Raw genomic sequence first — 20112 nt, forward strand, 5'->3', positions numbered from 1 at the left:
GCTAGAGTGAAGGGCACACAACTGCAGATGTGCTACAGTGAAGGGCACACAACTGCAGATGTGCCAGAGTGAAGGGCACACAACTGCAGATGTGCCAGAGTGAAGGACACACAACTGCAGATGTGCCAGAGTGAAGGGCACACAACTGCAGATGTGCCAGAGTGAAGGACACACAACTGCAGATGTGCCAGAGTGAAGGGCATACAACTGCAGATGTGCCAGAGTGAAGGACACACAACTGCAGATGTGCCAGAGTGAAAGGCACACAACTGCAGATGTGCCAGAGTGAAGGGCACACAACTGCAGATGTGCCAGAGTGAAGGGCACACAACTGCAGATGTACTAGAGCAGTTGTTCTGAACCTGTGGGTCAAGACCCCTTTGGGTCTAATAGCATTTTTACAGGGTCACCTGTGACCACTAGAATACAGATATTACACAGGTGGTGGCACACGTCTTTAATCCCAGCACTGGGAGGCAGAGGCAGGTGGATTTCTGAGTTCGAGGCCAGCCTGGTCTACAGAGTGAGTTCCAGGACAGCCAGGGCTGCACAGACAAACCTCTACCTCCTGAGTGCTGGGATTAAAGGTGGCTATCACTGCCTAGCTCAGCAATGACTTTTTTTTTTTTTTTTTTTTTTTTTTTTTGGTTTTTCGAGACAGAGTTTCTCTGTGTAGCCCTGGCTGTCCTGGAACTCACTCTGTCAGCAATGACTCTGAAGCCTTGTTGCGCAAGTGTTTGTCTGGATTTAACAATTTCTTTTTGAGACAGTGTCTGACTATATATAGCCTTGGCTTACCTGGAATTCACAGAAATATGTGTGTCTTTGCCTCCCAAGCACTAAGATTAAAGGCGTATACTGCCATGCCTATCTTATCCAAAGGTTTTTAAATTTATGTTTAATAGCAAATATTGACCAATCTGCTTTTCAAGGTAAGGTTGCAAATACTATTTTGCGTATATTCATGTGTATGTGTATGTGTGTGTACTTATAAACTATAAATTTATAAACTAAAAGAAAAAAATATTTGCCAGATGTAAAAAAAACAAACAAACACGGGACTGGAGAGATGGCTCATTGGCAGTTTAAGAGCACTGCTGCTTTTTTGGGACTGGGGTTCATTTCCCAGCATCCACATGGCAGCCTGCAGCATCTATAACTCCAGGTCCATGAGTTCCAACACCTTCACATAGACAGACATGCAGGCAAGACACCAATACACATAAAATAATTTAAACTTTCAGTTTTATGTGGCAAGTAAAACTTTAATTGTTCTAGCTAGAATAAGCATACATTACACAGATATAACACAGAAATATATTAGATGAAGAAGGCTATTATAAATTTCTCAACAACCAAAATACCATACTAGCAACTACTAGCGCTATCCCATACATGGTCCCAACTCTTCCCTGTCCTCTCATGCTCAGCATCTGGTATTAGCTGATGGCTCAACTTGGCGTGGAGGACTAGACTGTCAGGTTGACGTGAGACGGGCCTTGTTCCTGAATGGACATGGACTGCATGGACTTGTTCAGTAGATCCTCTTCCTTTGTTTCTTCATTCATACATGGTTGATAATCATTATTAGAAACTGAAGGGAAGAGAAGTGTTGATAATGTGTTCTGGAAATAAAATTCTTTTAACTTTTTTACTATTTTATGTGTATTGGTGTTTTGCCTGTGTGTGTGTGTGTGCGCGCGTGCGCGCGCGCGCGCGCGCGTGTGTGCGCGAGCCTGCTGCCTATGGATGGCAGAAGAGGGCATCAGAGCTCTTGGAACTGGAGTGGTGGATACTGGGAACTAACTACAGGTCCCCTAGAAGAGCAGCCAGTGCTCTTTACCTGCAGGGCCATCTCTTCAGCCTCATTCACTTATTTTTTGAGACAGTGTTTTACTTTGTAACTATGGCTGTCCTGGAAGTTGGTATGTCAGACCAGTCTAGCCTACACTTCACAGAGATCCAGCTGTCTTTGCACCTTGGGTGTGAGGATTAAAGATATACACCAACACACATGCCTGGAAATAAAACTCTAAACTCATACTTCAAAATGGCCCACCTTATAAAGCTTTTAGCCAAGACAAAATCCCCTACTTTTCAACTTGGTTACCCTCCACTTCCCCCAGTCTCTTTTATGGTAGAGTCACAGCATTGTAAGTGTGGGTAGCGCACTTAGTAAACACGATTGCCACTGATTTTCAGTCTTTTGGTTGAGGGAATTCGGAGTTAAGGTAACCTGTCAGTTATGTTTTCAAATGTCTCCATATCCTTTAGTTTTTTCTCATGGTTTGAGGACCTCAGCAATGTTTCCTCTGCCAAGGTCTCCCTGCCCTTTCCCTGATGTCTTGGAATAGGACTTCATATATGCTTGGCAGGCATCTACAAAATACATGTGAACTGGGTATACTGGCACAAGTCTATAGTCCCAGCACTTGGTTTAGTCTGTGCTGGAGAGGGAGAGAGAGAATGCAAGCAACCCTGCCTAAAACAAAACCAACAACAAACCCCGAAGGACCAGGGGTGAAGGTCTATGTAACGAGCACATGCCTACCTAGCACGGGGGAAAAAAAGACACTTGAATCTCACTCTCTTGAGTAGAGAATTCTTTTAAATGGAAGCATAAACTAGTTCTGTTTGGATGTTTTGGTTTTTGAGATAGGGTATTATTGAGCAGCTCTGACTGGTCTTGAATTTGTTATATAGAGCTGGCTGCCTTGGAACTCACAGATTCACTGCTTCTGCCCTGGGACCTATGCTGTACTGCCACGGATAGTTTTTATTTTAAAGAGTAGAGCTCATCACACTTAAAATGTTTAATTGGCTTAATTAAAGTGACTATTTGGTTTAGTATTTTTTTAAGCAAAGTGTTCATAAGTATAAGGCAGGCATGGTAATCCTGCCACTTATAATCTTAGTGCTTAGAGGCAGAAACAGAAGGATCAGTTCTATGAGACCTTGTTTCAAAAACAAAAACCTGTAACTCCGTGTGTTTGCGTGTTTAATTCCACATTTACCTGGTAGCAAGAACAGTCTGCCTGGTCTTCTAAAAATCTTCAGGGACTTGCATCTTGTTTTAGATGCATATCCAATTTTTAACCTGTGATAAAGGGAAATATGTTAATTGCAGACAGTAAAGTGAACAGTGCTTTCATTCTTGAACATAAAATAAGATTCTTTTTACTAGTGTTGGGATTACCAAAGACCCTCATTCCCCAGATTCTCCTGTGATCTGTTAACTTTGAAGTACAACACTGTTACGACAGTTTGGATACTGACACTTCTGTGCTATAAGCTGTGGGTTATTTTCTGAAACACAATCTCATGTAGTCCAAGCATGCATCGAATTCATTAAGTAGACCAAGATGCCCTTAACCTCCTGATCCTCCCAAGTCCTGAGAGATCAGGGTTATGCCATTACACCTGCTGACAGCTGTTCTTCTCCTTCCTCCTGGCTGTGTAGTATTCCCCTCGGCAGGAGGACATGTTTGTGGAAGCAGTTGCATTATTTGGAATTTGAATGGGAAGTGCAGTCTATCTCTAGCTGATCCAGGATTTTTATTATTTAATGCGTGTTTGAATGTGGGTATGTGTGCTATGGTTTATGTGGTTCATTTATGGAGGTTAGAAAATAGCTTTCAGGAATCTGTTCTACCAGTTTCTACCCTGGATTCTAGGGATCAAACACAGGTTGTTGGGCGTGAACAGCAAATACTTTTACTTGCTGAACCTTCTTGCCCTGATCAAGAAATGTTTTATAAGTATATACTGTGAGGGAAAAAAAGTGGTTTACTTGGTGTGGTGGTACACCTGTACTGCTAACATGTGGGAAGCTGAGGCAGGAGATTACCCTGCGTTTAAGGCACACCTGGACTATCCTGTCACAGAGACTCAAGCGCCCTTCATACCTGGGCTATATATCCTGTCATGGAGACTCAAACGCCCTTGAGTGTCATATCCCACTCATATCAATGAAGAGGTAGTAAGCTCCTTCATCTGAGTTTAGCTGAGTGAATGTATTAGGAAATGGGACTGTTAATCTCAGGAGGATCCCCTTCACACAGAACTGGGTACATTTTTTCCTTCTTAAACTCAAGAAACACAGACCCTTCTTTGTGTCTCAGAGGTCTCCAAAGGGAATGTATGATCATTTCAGGTGTTTCAGCTGCAATGCTCAGAGAGTCTTCTCTCTCCAGATGGTGTCTCCACGTAGTACAGGGGGAATGGTGCTTCTGTGAGTAGCGAGAGCTGACGTGGCCTCTGTGGTGAGTGAGGACACCTGGAACACAAATCACCTCTTAGAAGACACTCTCCCTTCTCCTAAGACTTGACAAGAGACAGTTTTGTGACCTGCCTGGCTTTTGTGACCCGTGATGAAGTAGAAGCATGTACTGCCTCTTCATTAAGGTCCTCAGATAGCTGGAGTTACAGATCTTAGCAATGTTGCACAGGTAGCGCTTCTGGCCCGAGGTGAGCTCTGGATGCTGAAAGACAGAATCGGGGCTTGTTGACTGCTGTAGTGTAGGAGGCATGTAGGTCCTTGTGTTCACAGATAAACCCTGGGAGAACTAGGAATGTCAAATACTCAGGGCCATCTCTTCTAAGGGAGAAATGTACATATTGAACCTGTGGTTAACAGTCTAGTGACCACTGTATTACCTGTGTTGCTGGGCACAGAGACAATGCTCCTCCAGACCCTTGTCAAGGATAGACCCTTGAGTCTCTTTCCTCAGCTAATCTATAGTACCTGTCTTTTACTACAAAGAGTTTTGATGTAGTCATGTCTTAAGCTTTGCTGTGTACATGGGGCTGAGTTATTTATCACTCAGAAACATTTTCCCAAATTGCGCTGTGCTTACATATGCCTAAAATAAACTACTCGAGGTAAGACTCTTGAAATTTGAACCAACACCAGCTACTGAGCTGTGTTGAACTGAACTGTCTTATCTTTCACAGACTGACATGGTGGAGGCCTTGGTGGTTGCAGAGACCCCTGACACTAGAACACAGGTCAGTAGTCTTCTTACTGAAAGGATGAATGTTGAGGGTTGTTGCACCTCATCTTATGATTCTCACAAGCAAATTCAGTTCTCTCAAGTTGCCCAGAGGAGAAAGAAATGACAGTTTATTAAAACATGCAAATTGTGTAGCTGCCACCCACAATAGTTCATCTATCTTCTGAGCTTTGAGAACCAAAGGAGCCTGGAACTAAAAAAGGGCTCTGCTCTGTCCATAAGCTGTAGTCCCCCCCACCCCCCCATCTACCTTCTCAAGACGGATATCTTGCTTGCTTGACTGATTTTGTGTCATGTGCATGTGTGTGAGACTGTTGGAGTGTTTGTGAGTGTGTGTGGAGGTTGGGGATATGGCTTGTAGCTTTTGGTTGTCTTCTTCCACTGTGTGGATCTCAGGAACTCAATGCAGGTTCAGGCTTGGTGTTCAACACCTTCAGCAGCTGAGCCATGTTCCCTGCCCTTGTCTTCTTACTATGATTTTTGAGGTATAAGATGGTGGTACCTGAAAACACCTTACTTTATTCTGTCTCTGTAGAGATATATTTCCTGCTATATTAAACTCAGTATTTTGGGAGGAGCTAATGTGGGAGGGGTAAGGAGAAGGAAGAGGAGCTAGAGAGAGAAGAGAAAACGATGACAGATGTACTTGTCTCCAGCAGTCTAAGGTAGTTGTAATATCTAGGTTAGGTATTGGGTAACACCTCTAACTGTGTGGGCATCTTGTTATTTGAATATTACCAAATATATAAAGCTATTGGATAATCTTTAAACATCAGAGTTTCATTTCTACCAGGTACCGCATGAATGGTGAGATGGTCTGGGCTCAGCCCGGCCTTGTGGAGACAGCATGGGAGATTGGCAGAACCATCTCACACACTCATGGGTGCCAGGGCCAGTGTTTCTAGCTGGCCTTTCTAGCTGTGGCGCGCCCATGGTCTCTGGCCACTTCCAGCTGTGGCGCGCTTGGCTTCAGGCCGCAGAGCACGGAGGCCTGAGCTAGACAAAGCCACCACCGCTTAGTCGGCCTATGCAGCCCCTTTTATTAAATATTAACAGTAACATGTCTCAACTAAAGAAACATCTTTTCCAAAAGCATAAAACTATCTGCTATGTCTGTGGAACATACTGTGAGGTAGTTTCCAACCTAAATTTTTAAAAACTGTGCGTCTATGTGTGGGTATGTGCACAAGTACAGATGCCCTGAGTCAAGAAAAGGGTGCCCAAAGGAAAGAGCCAGAAGAAAAAAGAAGTGGACAGGCTCCACAGTGTTATGTAACCACAGCTCTGCAGGGGGCTCCCTTCATGGACTCACTGACAGTATGTTAGGTATGCCATGGAGTCTGCAGGGCCTTAATCTTTATCTTCAGACACACGTTCTGGACCTGTAGCTTGATAGCTGAGCTTGCTTTGGATGCTTGAGGCCCTGGACCTAATATTTGGCATCCTTCAGAAACATTTCAGGGGCTGGCAACATGGTTCAGCAAGCAAAGCGCTTGCTGTCAAGCCTGACAGCCTGAGTTTGACCTCTAGGATACACAGGGTGGAAGGAGAGAACTGGTTCCTAAGTTTTCCTCTGACTTCCACATACGCCATAGTTAAAATTTCAAATTCTGTCTTACCTTTAGAAAAGATGCATCTGCCATTGATTTAGGGATATGAATTGTTTGGATTTGGGTAGTTTTCCATAACTCCTGCAGTTTGGCGATGTGTGAGTACACTCTGTGTCCCTCCTTGATTCTGTCTGTAGGCAGAGACATTATATGACTTTGAGGCAAAGATTATTAATAAGACATATTTATGACTACCAGTGATTATTCTGAAGCAATTTATTTTTAGAGTACACAAACATCTGGAATCGACATGTCTCACATAAAAAGACGTTCAGAATCACTCATCAGCAAATAAAAATGAGAGGCAGGCCCGACAAGATGGTAAAGGATTTGACCAGCATGTCTGGCGATCTGAGCTCAGTCCCTGGACTGTAAAACAGAATGAGAGAAGTGATTCCACAGAGTTGTCCTCTGGCTCCCTTTGCACCCCCACGTCACCAAAGACAGCACACTCTACCTCCCCTTAACCCTCAAAATTAGTAAGAGGCCTTTAGGGGCTTTTTTTTTTTTTCTCTTTCTCTCTTAACTTCATCAGAAAAGAGGGATTTTGAAAGTGCTCCCTGTGGAACAGTTCATGGCTTTTGAAGCTGCTCCCGCATGATTCTTCCCTTTAGTCCATGTGTAAACAACAGGAGTGCCCTGTGCTTTACAATCATTGCTAATTCTGAACATACTACTTTTATAATTCATTGGTACTTAAAAAAGCCATTACTAACAAAAGGTAAAGAGCTCATCTTGGAAACTCTTCAAAGAGTACAACTCAAAAAAGAGTTCTCTCCTATCCCGTGGGTTCTGGGGAGCTGAACTCGGGTAGTCCAGCTTGATTGCAAGTGTCCTTAGCTGCTGCGGTATCTTGCCAGGCCTCTGAGCCTACTGGGAAACTCCACTGTGTACTTAGTTCCAGGCAACCTGGTTTCTCTCAGGTCTGTAACCCACGAGCATTACCTGCTTTATGCTGCTCGACAGTGCCTTTGGAGTTCTGATGAAAACAATGTTCAGCTGACCTGTTGGAAAAGAACACATGTATGATGTAATCCGGCAGCCTGACAGCAGGTGAGGACGAAATGTCTAAAGACAGAGACAGCTTCCCGTGCTCTTCACTTTTTCCTGTTTTCTTTCTTTCTTTCTTTCTTTCTTTTTTTTTTTTTGGTTTTTTGAGACCGGGTTTCTCTGTGTAGCCCTGGCTGTCCTGGAACTCACTCTGTAGACCAGGCTGGCCTCGAACTCAGAAATCCGCCTGCCTCTGCCTCCCAAGTGCTGGGATTAAAGGCGTGCGCCACCACTGCCCGGCTCTTTTTCCTGTTTTCATCAATGTCTTGCGAATTTTCTCCTCTAGTTTGGCTACAAAAAAGAATGAAGCTTTTTCCTTTTATCACACTAGGATGAGCGTGTGGGGTGTGTGTGTGTTACTAGGAGATAGAACCCAGGGCTAACCAACACTACACAAGTGCTCAACTACCACTGAGTTGGATCCCTAGTCCAGAAAGTCCTTTACCAGAAAGGACTTAATTAAAGTTGGTCTCAAAGCGTCCTAGTCTAATTCTACAGTGAGATCAAGCACGTAGTTTGTTTGGCTCCGGTACTTATCCACACGATATCTTTCTTGTTCTTTAATAAAATTTCTGTACTGAAAAGACTATGTTGTGCTGGAACGAGTCCGCTGGCTTATAGTGTTTCCAACCTTGTATCCGTTGTTTTTACTTTCCTCAAAAAGTTAAATTGCTTCCTGTAGTTTCTCAGTGACTGTGTGTCCACTGAGCCAGCACACTAAGAAAAACAGGACCCCATTGCATGTTTTAAGTCTTAGCACCAAATATACATGTACAGTAAAATGTACGTTTAGTAATAAGTATATACTTAATAAAAATATATATTTATTTTATGGCCACGGATTCAACAAGAGCCATGATGGTGGGCCTGGCTGGATCCCAGTCATCCCTGCTCTTGATTTTAAGAGGCCAAGAGGGGGACAGGGAAGCATGGCATCCAGCTGTGACATCAGAAGTCAACTGTCCTCAACCGTCTGGGGGATAGTTAAAACCTTCCTAGGCCCGAGGTTCCCCGAAAGGTTAGGGGCTGAAAACTCGAGTGGGCCGCAGTCGCTGTCCTGCTCCGCGGCCGCCTCGCCGGCCCTTCGCTTTGGCGGCCGAGTCCCCGCCCCACTAGAGCCCTCTCCCCTTCTCGCGCCTCCTCAGTACGGGTTCCCAGGCCTTACCCTTCACCGCCTTCCGCCCGGGCCAAGGCGGGCGGCCCCGCGACCCCGGGACAACGGCTCGGCATCCGTCCACACGCGTGCGCCACACCCGCTGTGAGTCCGCGGCCTCCGGCTCTAACCCCCGACCCAGCTCAAGCGGCTCCCGGATGGTGCGGAAGAAGACCCGAGACCCGAGGCGGAGTAACCTCAGGTAACCAGGCTCCTGCGCCTTGGCATCTCTCTCCGGGACAAGGACGCGTCAGGGCAAATCCATACACACGCACCCGAGAGCAAAAGCGCCTCCCACCTCAGTATTCTAGACCCTCTGAGGCTCTGCAAACCTTGGGATGTCACCCTATGCCTCAACCCCAAGAATCCGTGCTGCGGCCCTGGGGCGCGGAGCGTTATCCACGACCCGCTATCACCCAGGCAACCGCCTTCGCCTGTAGGCCAACGGACAACGGCTCGCAGCTCTCTCTGCGCACGCGTGAACTGCGTGTCTCCGCCTCCTCGTTTTCCACGGTACGCGTTTCACAAGGCGTTTGGCCCTTGGGACGCTCCGTAGTCCTGCGTGTAGTAAATACCAATGACGAACAAGCGATCTGAGTTTCGATTGGCTCCTACCCACGTTTCCGGAACTCGGTGGCCGTCGTGCGAAGGCTGAAGGGAGTGTAGCAGTCGGCTGTGTGAACCCGGAGAGCCGGCATGCCTCGGTATGCGCAGCTCGTCATGGGCCCCGCGGGCAGCGGGAAGGTGAGGCTGGAGGAGCTGCGGTTCCTGGGCGGCTGGGCCCCGGGGAATCCTGGGTAACTCGCTTCCGCTTTCTGTACCTTGTTTTTGTTTGGGAGTAATAGCAGCTTTAATAGCTATTGGGAGGCTGGAGACATGGCTGAGCGCTTAAGAGCTTGTTCTGACCTTTCAGAAGACTTTAGTTCTGTCCCAGCACCCACACAGAGCTGTGAGTCCAGCCTCAGACCTCCAAGAACCGGGCATTCAAGTTCACGTACCCACTCCCGACACATCCCTTTAGAATAATGGCTCCAAGAACTGCCCTGGTCGGTCAGGTGTTTCCATAAGTACTCCGTGTGCTTGATTCTATACCCATTCTACAGATTACAGACACAGAATTATTTTTATTTTTTTCATAATCATATGCTTAGTTCTGCACAGAATTTGAGTCTGTTTTTGTCTAATTCCAAAACAAGCCCTCTGCCACACACTCAGTATGGAATCTTTTCTTCCCTGTTTCTCAGAAGTTTGGACCTTGGGTTCCATTCCACACCAGGAGGGGTGTGTGTGTGGTGTATTGGGGCGATTTGAGGTATGGGTTCCTGATACGTGTATATGTGTGTATATATGCATCATTTGTGGGCACTGCCCAAAGATAGCAGAAGAAGCCGTCACTTGCAGAAAACCCAGGTCTTCTGCAAGAGCAGCAAGTGCTCTTAAGTATTGAGCCATTTCTCTGGTCCCCAAAGAATGTTAATAGCAGGCTTTCTTTCCTCGTTGTGGGGGAGGGGAGTGTGTTTTTATTGTTCTTTGTTTCTGAAGCAGAGTCATATTAGCTCTTAAGTGGCCTGGGACTCATTATGTATATGGTGCTATCAAGTCTGGCATTCAGAGATCTGCCTGCCTCTGCCTCCTCAAGTCCAGGGATAAAGGTGTGCTCCACTTGGCTGTCCTGGAACTCACTCTGTAGACCAGGCTGGCCTCAAACTCAAGATCCGCTTGCCAGGATTAAAGGTGTTTACCACCACCCCCAGGCTCTAGTTTTTATTTTAAAGATAGTATTTCTTTGTAAATACATATTAGAGAATGATGCTAGGGACACTAAGCACAGTAGAACAGGCAGTGATGACGTTTGAGTGATTCCTAGAGTCTGTGGAGGTGTTTGTATCGTTTTAATATTTAATAAACACAATATTCAGAGGACCAGCGATGTCCATGTGGCTCCACACAGCCTGTCATCTGACCGGGAGGGTACATAGCTCCCTTGTCAGTTACAGTGCATCTGTATGGAGGGGTTGTCCCCAGTAGAGGGAACAGGCTGTCAAAAGGAAGCATGGCAGGGGTCGTTTCTATAATCTAATTTGTGGACTGCGTTAAAAACACTTCACTGAGCCCAAGCCTCACTTCATGATCTGCAGCTCTGGTTTTGCCACCTTCCCAGGGTTTCCCTAGAGGTGTAGTTTGGCCTGGGTGGACACTGGCTCAGAGAGGGGAGAAGTGTCTGGGAGTGTGGAGGGTGGCACCATACTGCCTTGAGTGCTAACTCTCCACCTTGTAACGTTACAGAGCACCTACTGTTCCACCATGGTTCAGCACTGTGAAGCCCTCAACCGATCTGTCCAGGTGGTCAACCTGGACCCGGCGGCAGAACACTTCAGCTACCCAGTGATGGCTGGTAAGTCCCTGCAGGGCCTCCTTCTGAAGACCCAGTAAAGCTCAGAAGGCCCTGGAAGCTGACGCTCAGTTACTCACGTGCTCACACCCCTGGTCTCATGATGAATGAGATGACGCCAGGGGCCACTTGGTGGTGGTGTTTGTGGGTGTGGATATGATGGCCTCCTTTTCTGGTCTTTGCCGGGAGACTCCAAGGTGAGTGGGCTCCTGTTCCCTCTGGTCCCTTTGTTGCTTACTCTGGTAAGTTGGTGGCAAGATGGTTTGTCCACAGTAAACAGCGCCTGTGCTGGCTTAAAAAGGTGAGGCTCAGGACTGGGGTGTAGCTTAGTGGCGGAGTGCTTGCCTAGACTACACGAAGCCCTGGGTTTTACCTCAGCACCTCCTAACACCAAGTGAGGTGGTACACACTTGTAACCTCGGTGTCAGTGAAGCAAAACAAAGCATTTTTTAAATTAAATTAAATTTTAAATTAAAAACAGTAAACCTCAAACAGAAATTGCTCACTTAGATGGAAGATGCAAACACATACTTGAGCTGGCAGTGAAAGAAAATGTCGGCACAGTAAGTTTCAGGATGGGTGACCTCATGTTAGGAGGGAGTTTGGTTAGAGAGGAGGAACAGAGGCGAGCCCTTAAGCTGCATGTTCTTTGGAGGCTGTTAGAGGAGGGGCATCGGTAAGCTTCAGAAAGGACAAGAGGGGATTTTTGAAGAAAGAGAGGTTGTTTATATAGGTCTAACTGAGCAGTTCTGTAAGACGGTGACAGATGTGGGACCATGGTGACACTGGCAGCTTTGACCAGACTTAGAGGTGGAGCAGTGGGACAACAGCTGGTGGGAGGGGACAGAGAGCAGGGGAGAAAGTTCTGCAGCGTAGAAGCTGCCATGGAATGCTTTCTTTTAACTTGAGTTTTGAAATAGAGTCTCGCGTAGCCAGAGCTGCCCTCAAATTTTTTATGTAGCCAAGGATGGCCTTGTACTTCTAAACTTCCTGCCTTTACCTTTGATTGTTGGGGTCACAGATGTGAGCCAGGGGTGTGTTCTTCAGGAGATTATGGCTCACTAGTAGGTGGAGTCAGGGAGCAGGCTGAGGAGGAAATGGAAGCCATCTTCCACTTTCTCAAGGGAAAGGCAGGCTGTTGCTTTGGGATTGTGTGGGTAAAAGCACTCAGTTTTCTTAAGGAGAAAGATGTCCGAAGGACCTGGGGACCTCACAGAGGGCGACTTCCTGCTCTGTTTAGATCTACTACCTTTCTGGAGGTCAGTCCACAGTCCCCATCCTCCCACCCCGGGGTGAGTGCTCCCCTCCCCACCTCTAACTTGTAATCAGGCTCGGGAGTTAACTGGCTTCTTGATCATCAAGTTAAGAGGTAGCAGTTGGCTTCATTTTAGTTTACTTCTTGATTTAGCCACTACATAACCAAATGGTTGAAAATGTGAGCCACACAGAGGAGGAAGTATACGGAAAAACCTCCTGAATTCTGGCCCAGCAATCAAGGCTGCTGCTTTAGGTAGCCAGTGTTGCTGGTTTCTGATGTTATCATTCATAAGCAATTTGTGTCTCTAAAATCCAGCCTCAGTGTATATATAAAGTGTGTTCAGTGGACTTCTGTATTTTGTTGTGTTTGATTTGGTTTTTGCCTTGAAACAGGACCTAGCTGTATAGATGTCTTTCCTCACTCTCCCGAGAGTTAAGACTGTAGGTGCAGGCCATCTTAGCCAGCTTTCTTCTTCGGCACATTTGATTCTTACAGGAAGTTCTGTGTCTTAAATATTTCACTTAATGTTACACCTGGGAGCTTCTTCTGTAGCAGAGCTTACAGAGCTTCCCCTCCATGCCAGGCGTGGCAGGGAACGCAACCCTTCTGTGTCTGCCCACAGCACTGCAGTTACAGATGTGCAGCCACACCCAGCTTTTTACATGGGTGCCGGAGATTCACACCCTGGTCCTCACACTTGTGTGTAAGCACTCTTAGTCTCTGAGGCGTCATCCCGGCCCCGTGTGGGAGTTTTTTATTTATCTGTTGATTTAAGTTTTCCAAGTGTGGGTACTCACTGGCCCCTGCCTGGCTCTCCAGACATCCGGGAACTGATCGAGGTGGATGATGTGATGGAAGATGATTCTCTGCGGTTCGGTCCCAACGGAGGATTGGTATTCTGCATGGAGTACTTTGCTAATAACTTTGACTGGCTGGAGAACTGTCTAGGCCACGTTGAGGACGATTACATCCTTTTTGACTGTCCAGGTACATCAACAACTTGAATGTACAGTCTGCCCTGAAGCTGTGACATTGTGTCCTCGTGGGGACAGTAATGAACAACTGCACTGCGGAACCCAGTGGCTCCAGTTTATCCCTTGGGTTTATCAAGTGCATACTGAGAACCACCTTAAGAATGAGGGAGCCAGGGCCATGGAGCTTAGGGTCCAGTGGGAGGTGGGGTGGCTGGGTGAGCAGCAGTGATGTGAGGTGCCGTGTGAGCTGTGGACTGGAGCCTGGCCAGCCTCCCTCATGGGTGGCCTTGAGTTGCTCAGGTGTGTGCTGCGTGCGTGCGTGCGTGCGTGCGAATTTCCCAAGCTGCTTCTATGTGCTTATGTTACTGTTTTTCTGTGCTGAGGGTTGAACTCTGGGCTACTTCATGTCAGAGAGGCAGTCTGCCACAGGCTTACATCCCCAGTCTCAGCTCTGAGGGAAAAAGAAATATAAATGTGTGTGTGTGTGTGTGATTATATATATAATTATATATATATATGTAATATATATATAATAATACATATATATATATGTAATATATATATAATAATATATATAATCACACACACATTTGATGTTCCTGTGGTGGCTGTACCTCAGGTTCTATGATTGTCCTGGGAGCCTGTAATGCCCCGTAACAGCTGAATGCAGGGAATGGGGCAGTGGCTCAGAGGTTAAGAGCACTTGCTGCTCTTTCAGAGGATCAGAGTTCAGGTCCCAGCACCTTTTTTTTTTTTTTTTTTTTTTTGGTTTTTCGAGACAGGGTTTCTCTGTATAGCCTTGGCTGTCCTGGAACTCTGTAGACTAGGCTGGCCTCAAACTCAGAAATCCGCCTGCCTCTGCCTCCCAAGTGCTGGGATTAAAGGCGTGCACCACCACTGCCCGGCCTCCCGGCAACTTCTGTAATGTCAGCTCTGACACCCTGTTCTGGCCTCCACAGGCACCTGCAAACACATGACATGCAGACATACATAAATCAAAACAGTAAAGCTCAAGAACAAAATGCAAAAAACCCACAAAAGGGGCCTGGAGAGATGGCTCAGTGGCTAAGAGCACTGACTGCTCTTCCAGAGGTCATGAGTTCAATTCCCAGCAATCACATGATGGCTCACAACTATCTGTAATGGGACCCAATGCCCTCTTCTGGTGTGTCTGACAGCTACAGTGTACTCATATAAATAAAATAAATTTTTTAAAAAAGAAAAGAAAACCCCACAAAAATCAAAGGAAAAACTGCATAATCTGAGGAGATGGGGTGTAATGGCATGCATGTCTAGCATGCACAAGGCTGCAGTACAGTCCGCAGCGTCACAGACAACACAAAGCAAAACACCTGGATGTGTAGCAGGATCTGACATCCTTCTCTTTCAGTGCCTGGCTTGAACCAAGGGCATCCACTGTGTGCCTTCCTTCCCTCTTCACTCTATCCCTGCAGCATCCTGTGTGCAGGTGCTACAGTAACCGGGCTCCTGACTGCTGCTCTGTGCTCCCCCTGCAGGTCAGATTGAGCTCTACACCCACCTGCCTGTGATGAAGCAGCTGGTCCAGCAGCTTGAACAGTGGGAGTTCCGAGTGTGTGGCGTGTTTCTTGTTGACTCTCAGTTTATGGTGGAGTCATTCAAGGTCTGAGGATGAATCTCTTGTAGATTTTTTAGTCCAGGGTAGAAAGCAAGTGACAGTCTCTGCTCAATCTGTCTGAGTCTCCATATTTCATAGGCTGTGACATTTATTTAGTATCTCCAATGATCAATTACCATGTCATTATGTTTACCTAAGAAATAGATTTAGCTGGGTGTGGTGACTTTAGTCCTAGCACTTGGGAGACAGAGTCAGAAGAGTCAGAAGGATCTCTTTGAGTTCAAGGCCAGCCTGGACTAGAAATCAAGTTTCAGGCTAGCCAGAGTTTCCTGTCTCAAAAAAATAAGAAGAAAAATAGATTGGGGGCCCTGCTTATGAAATAAGAATTGAGGCAGATGGGCATTGTGTTAGATAGTGTATTTAAAAATACTGAGCTGGGTATGTGATTTGTGCCTGGAATTGCAGCACTCAGGAGCCCGAGGCAAGAGGGTTACTGCAAGTCCAAGGCTAGCCTGGGCTACCGAGTAAGACAGTATCTCAAATATAAAGATTAAAACTAAGCAGAAAAAAATCTTTTAATTTTCTGAAGACCTTTAGTCCCGTTTAGAAATTAGAGATTCTATTTTCTCATCTGTAGTCTCGAGGGGTGTTAGTCAGAAAGAAGGCCAGTGTCGTGGTCACAATCCAGAGATGTGATAAAGGCTGACAAGTGACTCATTGACGGGCTGGGACAGAGCCTTTCTGTAGAGCAAAGACTGGCCCAGACTGGGTCTTCATCTGTGCAGCTGGCATCAAAGGCCTGCCACGCTCCTCTGGTCATGTAGATGAGGTCACATCTTTCCTTCTTCGAGGCCGGGCCTCCGCCTCCTTTTTAGCAAGTGAAGTGTCCTTTCCTGTGAGAGTAGTGTCTTTAGTTGGGCACCAGTGTCCTTCCAGTGAGTCGGGAGGCCCTTGTTGGCAATAACTGGTCTTTTCTGTTCTCTTTCCTTCTCCAGTTTATTTCTGGCATCCTGGCAGCCTTGAGCGCCATGATTTCTCTAGAGATCCCACAGGTTAACATCATGACGAAGATGGACCTGCTGAGTAAGAAAGCCAAGAAGGAAATTGAGAAGTGAGTTCAGGGCCCGCTGTCCCCAGCAGGAACGAGCCTTCTGCCCTGAGACAGGCTCGGGCTGTGGTCTTTCCCTCATGTGCTCCTTCTTCCCTTCTCTCCTCATTTGAAAGGTTTCTAGATCCAGACATGTACTCTCTGCTACAAGATTCAACAGATGACTTGAGAAGCCAAAAATTCAAGAAGCTGACAAAGGCCGTGTGTGGCTTGGTAAGTGTCGGAATGGTTCCTTTAAGGCCTTCTCCAGTGATTCCTTGGGTGTCTGCCCACGGCCAGCCAGTGTCCACCTGTGTGTAGCACAGTCTAGTGCTATCTTCTATGAAAAGCTGGGGTGGGGAGGGACTTGATTAGTTTAGGCGATGGGATAGGTAGCAGTGGAACAGCTCAGTTCTAGCAGATCGGAAGTCAGAAAGGTCAGCCACAGTTGTGCTTTCTCCAGGGCTTCTTTTCCTGGCCTAGTGCATGTGAGTGTTTGCTTGCTTGCCTTTATTTGTGTGCATGGGAACATGCTTGTAAGTGTGCATGCGTGCATGTGTGCCAGGAAGACAGTCTGCAGGAGTTGATTACTGATGTGTTTATTAAAAGGTTAAAGAGAGAAAGAGAATATGTTCTGTGGGGGTGTGGTGAGGTATGGGGGAAGGGGATGTCTCAGCAGGACCATGCCGAGGCATCCCTTCCTCCTGAGGGACCAGCCACATGAAGGTATAGAGTAGAATAGAGTTTATTCAGGGCATGGGGAGGGGAGTTAAGAGGGTAGTAGAGGCAGAGAGAGAGAGAGAGAGAGAGAGAGAGAGAGAGAGAGAGAGAGAGAGAGAGAAGCAAGTATAGAAGTAGAGGTCAGCCATGTCCACGAGGAGAGAGTGAGGGGAGGGGAGAAGGGGTAAGAGGACAGACAGATCAAGAGAGGAAGAGTATGAGAGAGCAAGAGATCAAGAGAGGGAGGAGGGGGCAAGCCGCCCCTCTTGTAGTGGGCCAGGCCTACCTGGCTGTTGCCAGGTAACTGGGGATGGAGCTTAGACAGAATGCTAACAGTTATCTTCTATCGTGTGGATTTTAAGGATCAAGGTCAGGTTGTTAAGTTTATCGAGCTTGGCAGCAAGCACCTTACCCCCGAGCTGTCTCTCCAGCCTGCACATACACTTTTAAGGAGAAGTAGAAATTATTGTTAAACTGCAGTGGGAATCGTCCGCTGCACGTCAGAGAGCCCGCTTCTCAACCCGCATTGTAGGTTGACGACTACAGCATGGTCCGGTTTCTGCCGTACGATCAGTCAGACGAGGAGAGCATGACCATCGTGCTCCAGCACATCGACTTCGCCATTCAGTATGGGGAGGACTTGGAGTTCAAGGAGCCGAAGGTGAGCCGGGCTTCACTGTGCAAAGTCTCATGAGGTGTCCGAGGCGGGAATGCATGGTCTGTGCTGTGTTTCCTTTCTGTCAGGAGCATGAAGAAGAGTCTTCCTCCATGTTTGATGAGTATTTTCAAGAAAGGCAGAGTGAGTGATGTTGACTAAGAAGCTACCATCCCGCTTGTGAGGTGTTCTTCTCCTGGAGGATGTAACTGGAAGCTGCTGCTTATGTCTGTAAAGAACACTGGGCTCTAGGGTTGAACCAGTGAGTGAGCGATGGAGTGAGCAGGCCTGGCCTGTGCTCTGAGCTCTGAGACTGCTGCTCTTTCAGGAGATCTTAGCCTGACACTATTGTTTGGACTTGTAAAAGAATCAAAGTAGAAATTAATGCACATAGACTTATATGTAATATAAATCAACCTAGCCACACACATAGATCTCCTGTGTGCATGTGTGTGTGCTTGCGCGTGCAATTAGAGCCAGTGGAACTTCATTTTTACAATTGGATTTTTGTTTTTTGTGGGATCTTCTTTTGATTTACTTGTTTTTGGAGAGGTACAAATTATTGTTACAAAAATAGATATCTACATCAAAATTAAAAAATTGGAAGGATATACATAAATCTTATTTTCTTAAACATGCATTATTTATGTAATTAAAAATGAAAACTGTGTTTGAGATTTGTATGTGTAGGAAAGAAACAGGTCCTCTTTTCAGTCTTGTTTTCCTGTCAGACTTTGGAATACATTCCAGGAAAACTCTTTAACAGGCTAATTTCCCCAGGGATCAAAATGCTGGCAGTGACTGTTTAGAAATCTAGTGTGTGTCTGTGTGAGCATGGTGGCTACTGACTGTAGTCCCAGGGTTCAGGGGGTGAGGTGGGATGTCCATGAGACCAGTGCCAGTCTGGGCTACATAGTGAGACCATGTTTCAAAAATGGGAAAAACACAAAAAAACAAATTTGATTTGTTTGTAGTCTCTGAGAATTTAAAAGCTTAGATTTTCTTAGAATACTGACTAGCATAAAGCAAAAGAAGTAATTCTTCTTTTTAACTTATATTGAATTACATTCAGCTCTTGAGAATCCATTGGCAGCGGGTGTGGTGCAGGCCATGGGTGTGGAGCAGACAGCTGGAAGGTTTTGCTCCAGCATCCCCCCAGGGCCAGGCTCTGGCAGAGGGAGGCTGGATCTCATTAAGTTCAGTTAGGCATTACATTTCAGAGCATTGTCCATGATTTCTTTCATTGAATTCTTGCAACAAAGCCCAAGGTTATTTGGTGACCAGTCTACCTGGTGACGCTAATTATGCCCTCATAGAAATGTAACTCAGGTCAGATGTTGTCATGTTGTCCCGTAGTGCTGTGTTTGATCCATTTTCAATAAAGCCAAGTGAGGCTCCCTTTGAATCAGTAGTCGCTTGGCGCCTGGAGGCCAAGGCTCAGGGGAAGAGTCAAGTGTCTATATTTTGACTGACTGAGCTGTGAGCAAGGGCCTGGTATGAGAATGGACTGAGCTGCCTGGTGACTTTCTGTGGCCTAGGAGTATGGGAGAGCTGAAGATATCCTGGTCTCTGGTCTCTGGACTCCCATTAAACAAGTTCTCAGGAACTATCCCCTGTCGGGGGAGGGTGTCAGGGTGTGTTTCTGTAACTCCCATCTCCTTGGTTTGCATCTCAGAAAATCTAGTGTGGGGGGCAGGGCTGAGTGGTGAGGGCTCTGCTGTCCTCATTGGAGTTCTGAGCTTTAAAGAACTTGACTTCAGAGATTTGACCACCTCACAGGAGGGAGACATAACAATACAAATGGGTTCTGTAGAGTGGAAATCCTCTCACAGCCTGGCCGTACTGCAGAGGGATTGGAGGAGTGACAAAGTGGGGGCTGCCATAGTCTGTCGATCAGAGAAGACCTCTAAAAGGTACTGTGAGTCTAGGACAGATGTAGGTATTTGAGTCCGAGGGACTGGCTAAGGAAAGGACTATGAGACAGCCATGAACTTGGTTGGTTCTCGAGGAAGATACTTCGTAATAATGAGTTCAGGTATAATCTAGGTGTGTGGGTGGGCAAGGTGCCTCAGCAGGTCCTGCTACCACGCCTGATAACCTGAACTCTATTGATTCCTGAGCCCAGTGTGGTAGAAGGAGAACCCATTCACAGAAGTTATCTTCTGACCTCCAGTCAAGCTTGGGCACACCAAGTAATTTAAAATGTAACTCTCAGGCCTGGCGGTGGTGGCACACACCTTTAATTCTAGCACTTAGGAGACATAGGCAGGTGGATCTCCCGGTTTGAGACCAACCTGGTCAGAGTAAGCTCCAGGACGGCCAGAGCTACACAGAAAAATCTGGTCTCCAAAAACAAAAAAAATGAAAGTAATGTTCTAGACATGTTAATTCTAAGTACTTGTCGTTCATTTCAGCCGCCTTAAACTATGAGGTAAATACTGCGACCTCTATATTTAGGTGAGGAACAGAGGCACAGAAAGGTAAATTAAGTTGCCCAGAATAACACAGCTAATCATGTTGGAACTAGGATTCAAACCCAGGACCTGGCTCCTCGACGGCTATACAAAGAACGGGGGTACAAGCCAGACATTGTAGAGACCAGCC

General features: G+C 46.5%; 2 protein-coding genes across 3 annotated transcripts; one reads left to right on the forward strand and one right to left on the reverse strand.

Moving 5' to 3' along the window:
• Positions 1 to 1244: 1244 nt before the first annotated feature.
• On the reverse strand, positions 1245 to 9263 carry Fam216a (family with sequence similarity 216 member A). The gene is made up of 7 exons (XM_076922764.1): positions 8838 to 9263; positions 7568 to 7626; positions 6632 to 6753; positions 4352 to 4481; positions 4105 to 4276; positions 3015 to 3097; positions 1245 to 1594 (listed from the first exon to the last, which is right to left on the reverse strand). Exons 1-7 carry the CDS (start codon positions 8900 to 8902, stop codon positions 1470 to 1472), a joined length of 756 nt encoding a protein of 251 aa, XP_076778879.1. The 5' UTR covers positions 8903 to 9263; the 3' UTR covers positions 1245 to 1469.
• An 81-nt stretch (positions 9264 to 9344) lies between these two features.
• Positions 9345 to 18913, forward strand: Gpn3 (GPN-loop GTPase 3). Of its 2 annotated transcripts, none has more exons than XM_076922762.1 (8): positions 9345 to 9569; positions 11112 to 11220; positions 13295 to 13462; positions 14967 to 15091; positions 16042 to 16157; positions 16271 to 16367; positions 17386 to 17514; positions 17598 to 18913. In XM_076922762.1, exons 1-8 carry the CDS (start codon positions 9522 to 9524, stop codon positions 17658 to 17660), a joined length of 855 nt encoding a protein of 284 aa, XP_076778877.1. In that variant the 5' UTR covers positions 9345 to 9521; the 3' UTR covers positions 17661 to 18913. The 2 variants fall into 2 exon arrangements, with proteins under 2 accessions (XP_076778877.1, XP_076778878.1); XM_076922763.1 differs by having other exon boundaries at positions 9431 to 9529; positions 17598 to 17822.
• The last annotated feature ends 1199 nt before the right edge of the window (positions 18914 to 20112 follow it).

Source organism: Arvicanthis niloticus, chromosome 24 (genome assembly GCF_011762505.2).
Source record: "Arvicanthis niloticus isolate mArvNil1 chromosome 24, mArvNil1.pat.X, whole genome shotgun sequence".
Taxonomy (NCBI): domain Eukaryota; kingdom Metazoa; phylum Chordata; class Mammalia; order Rodentia; family Muridae; genus Arvicanthis; species Arvicanthis niloticus.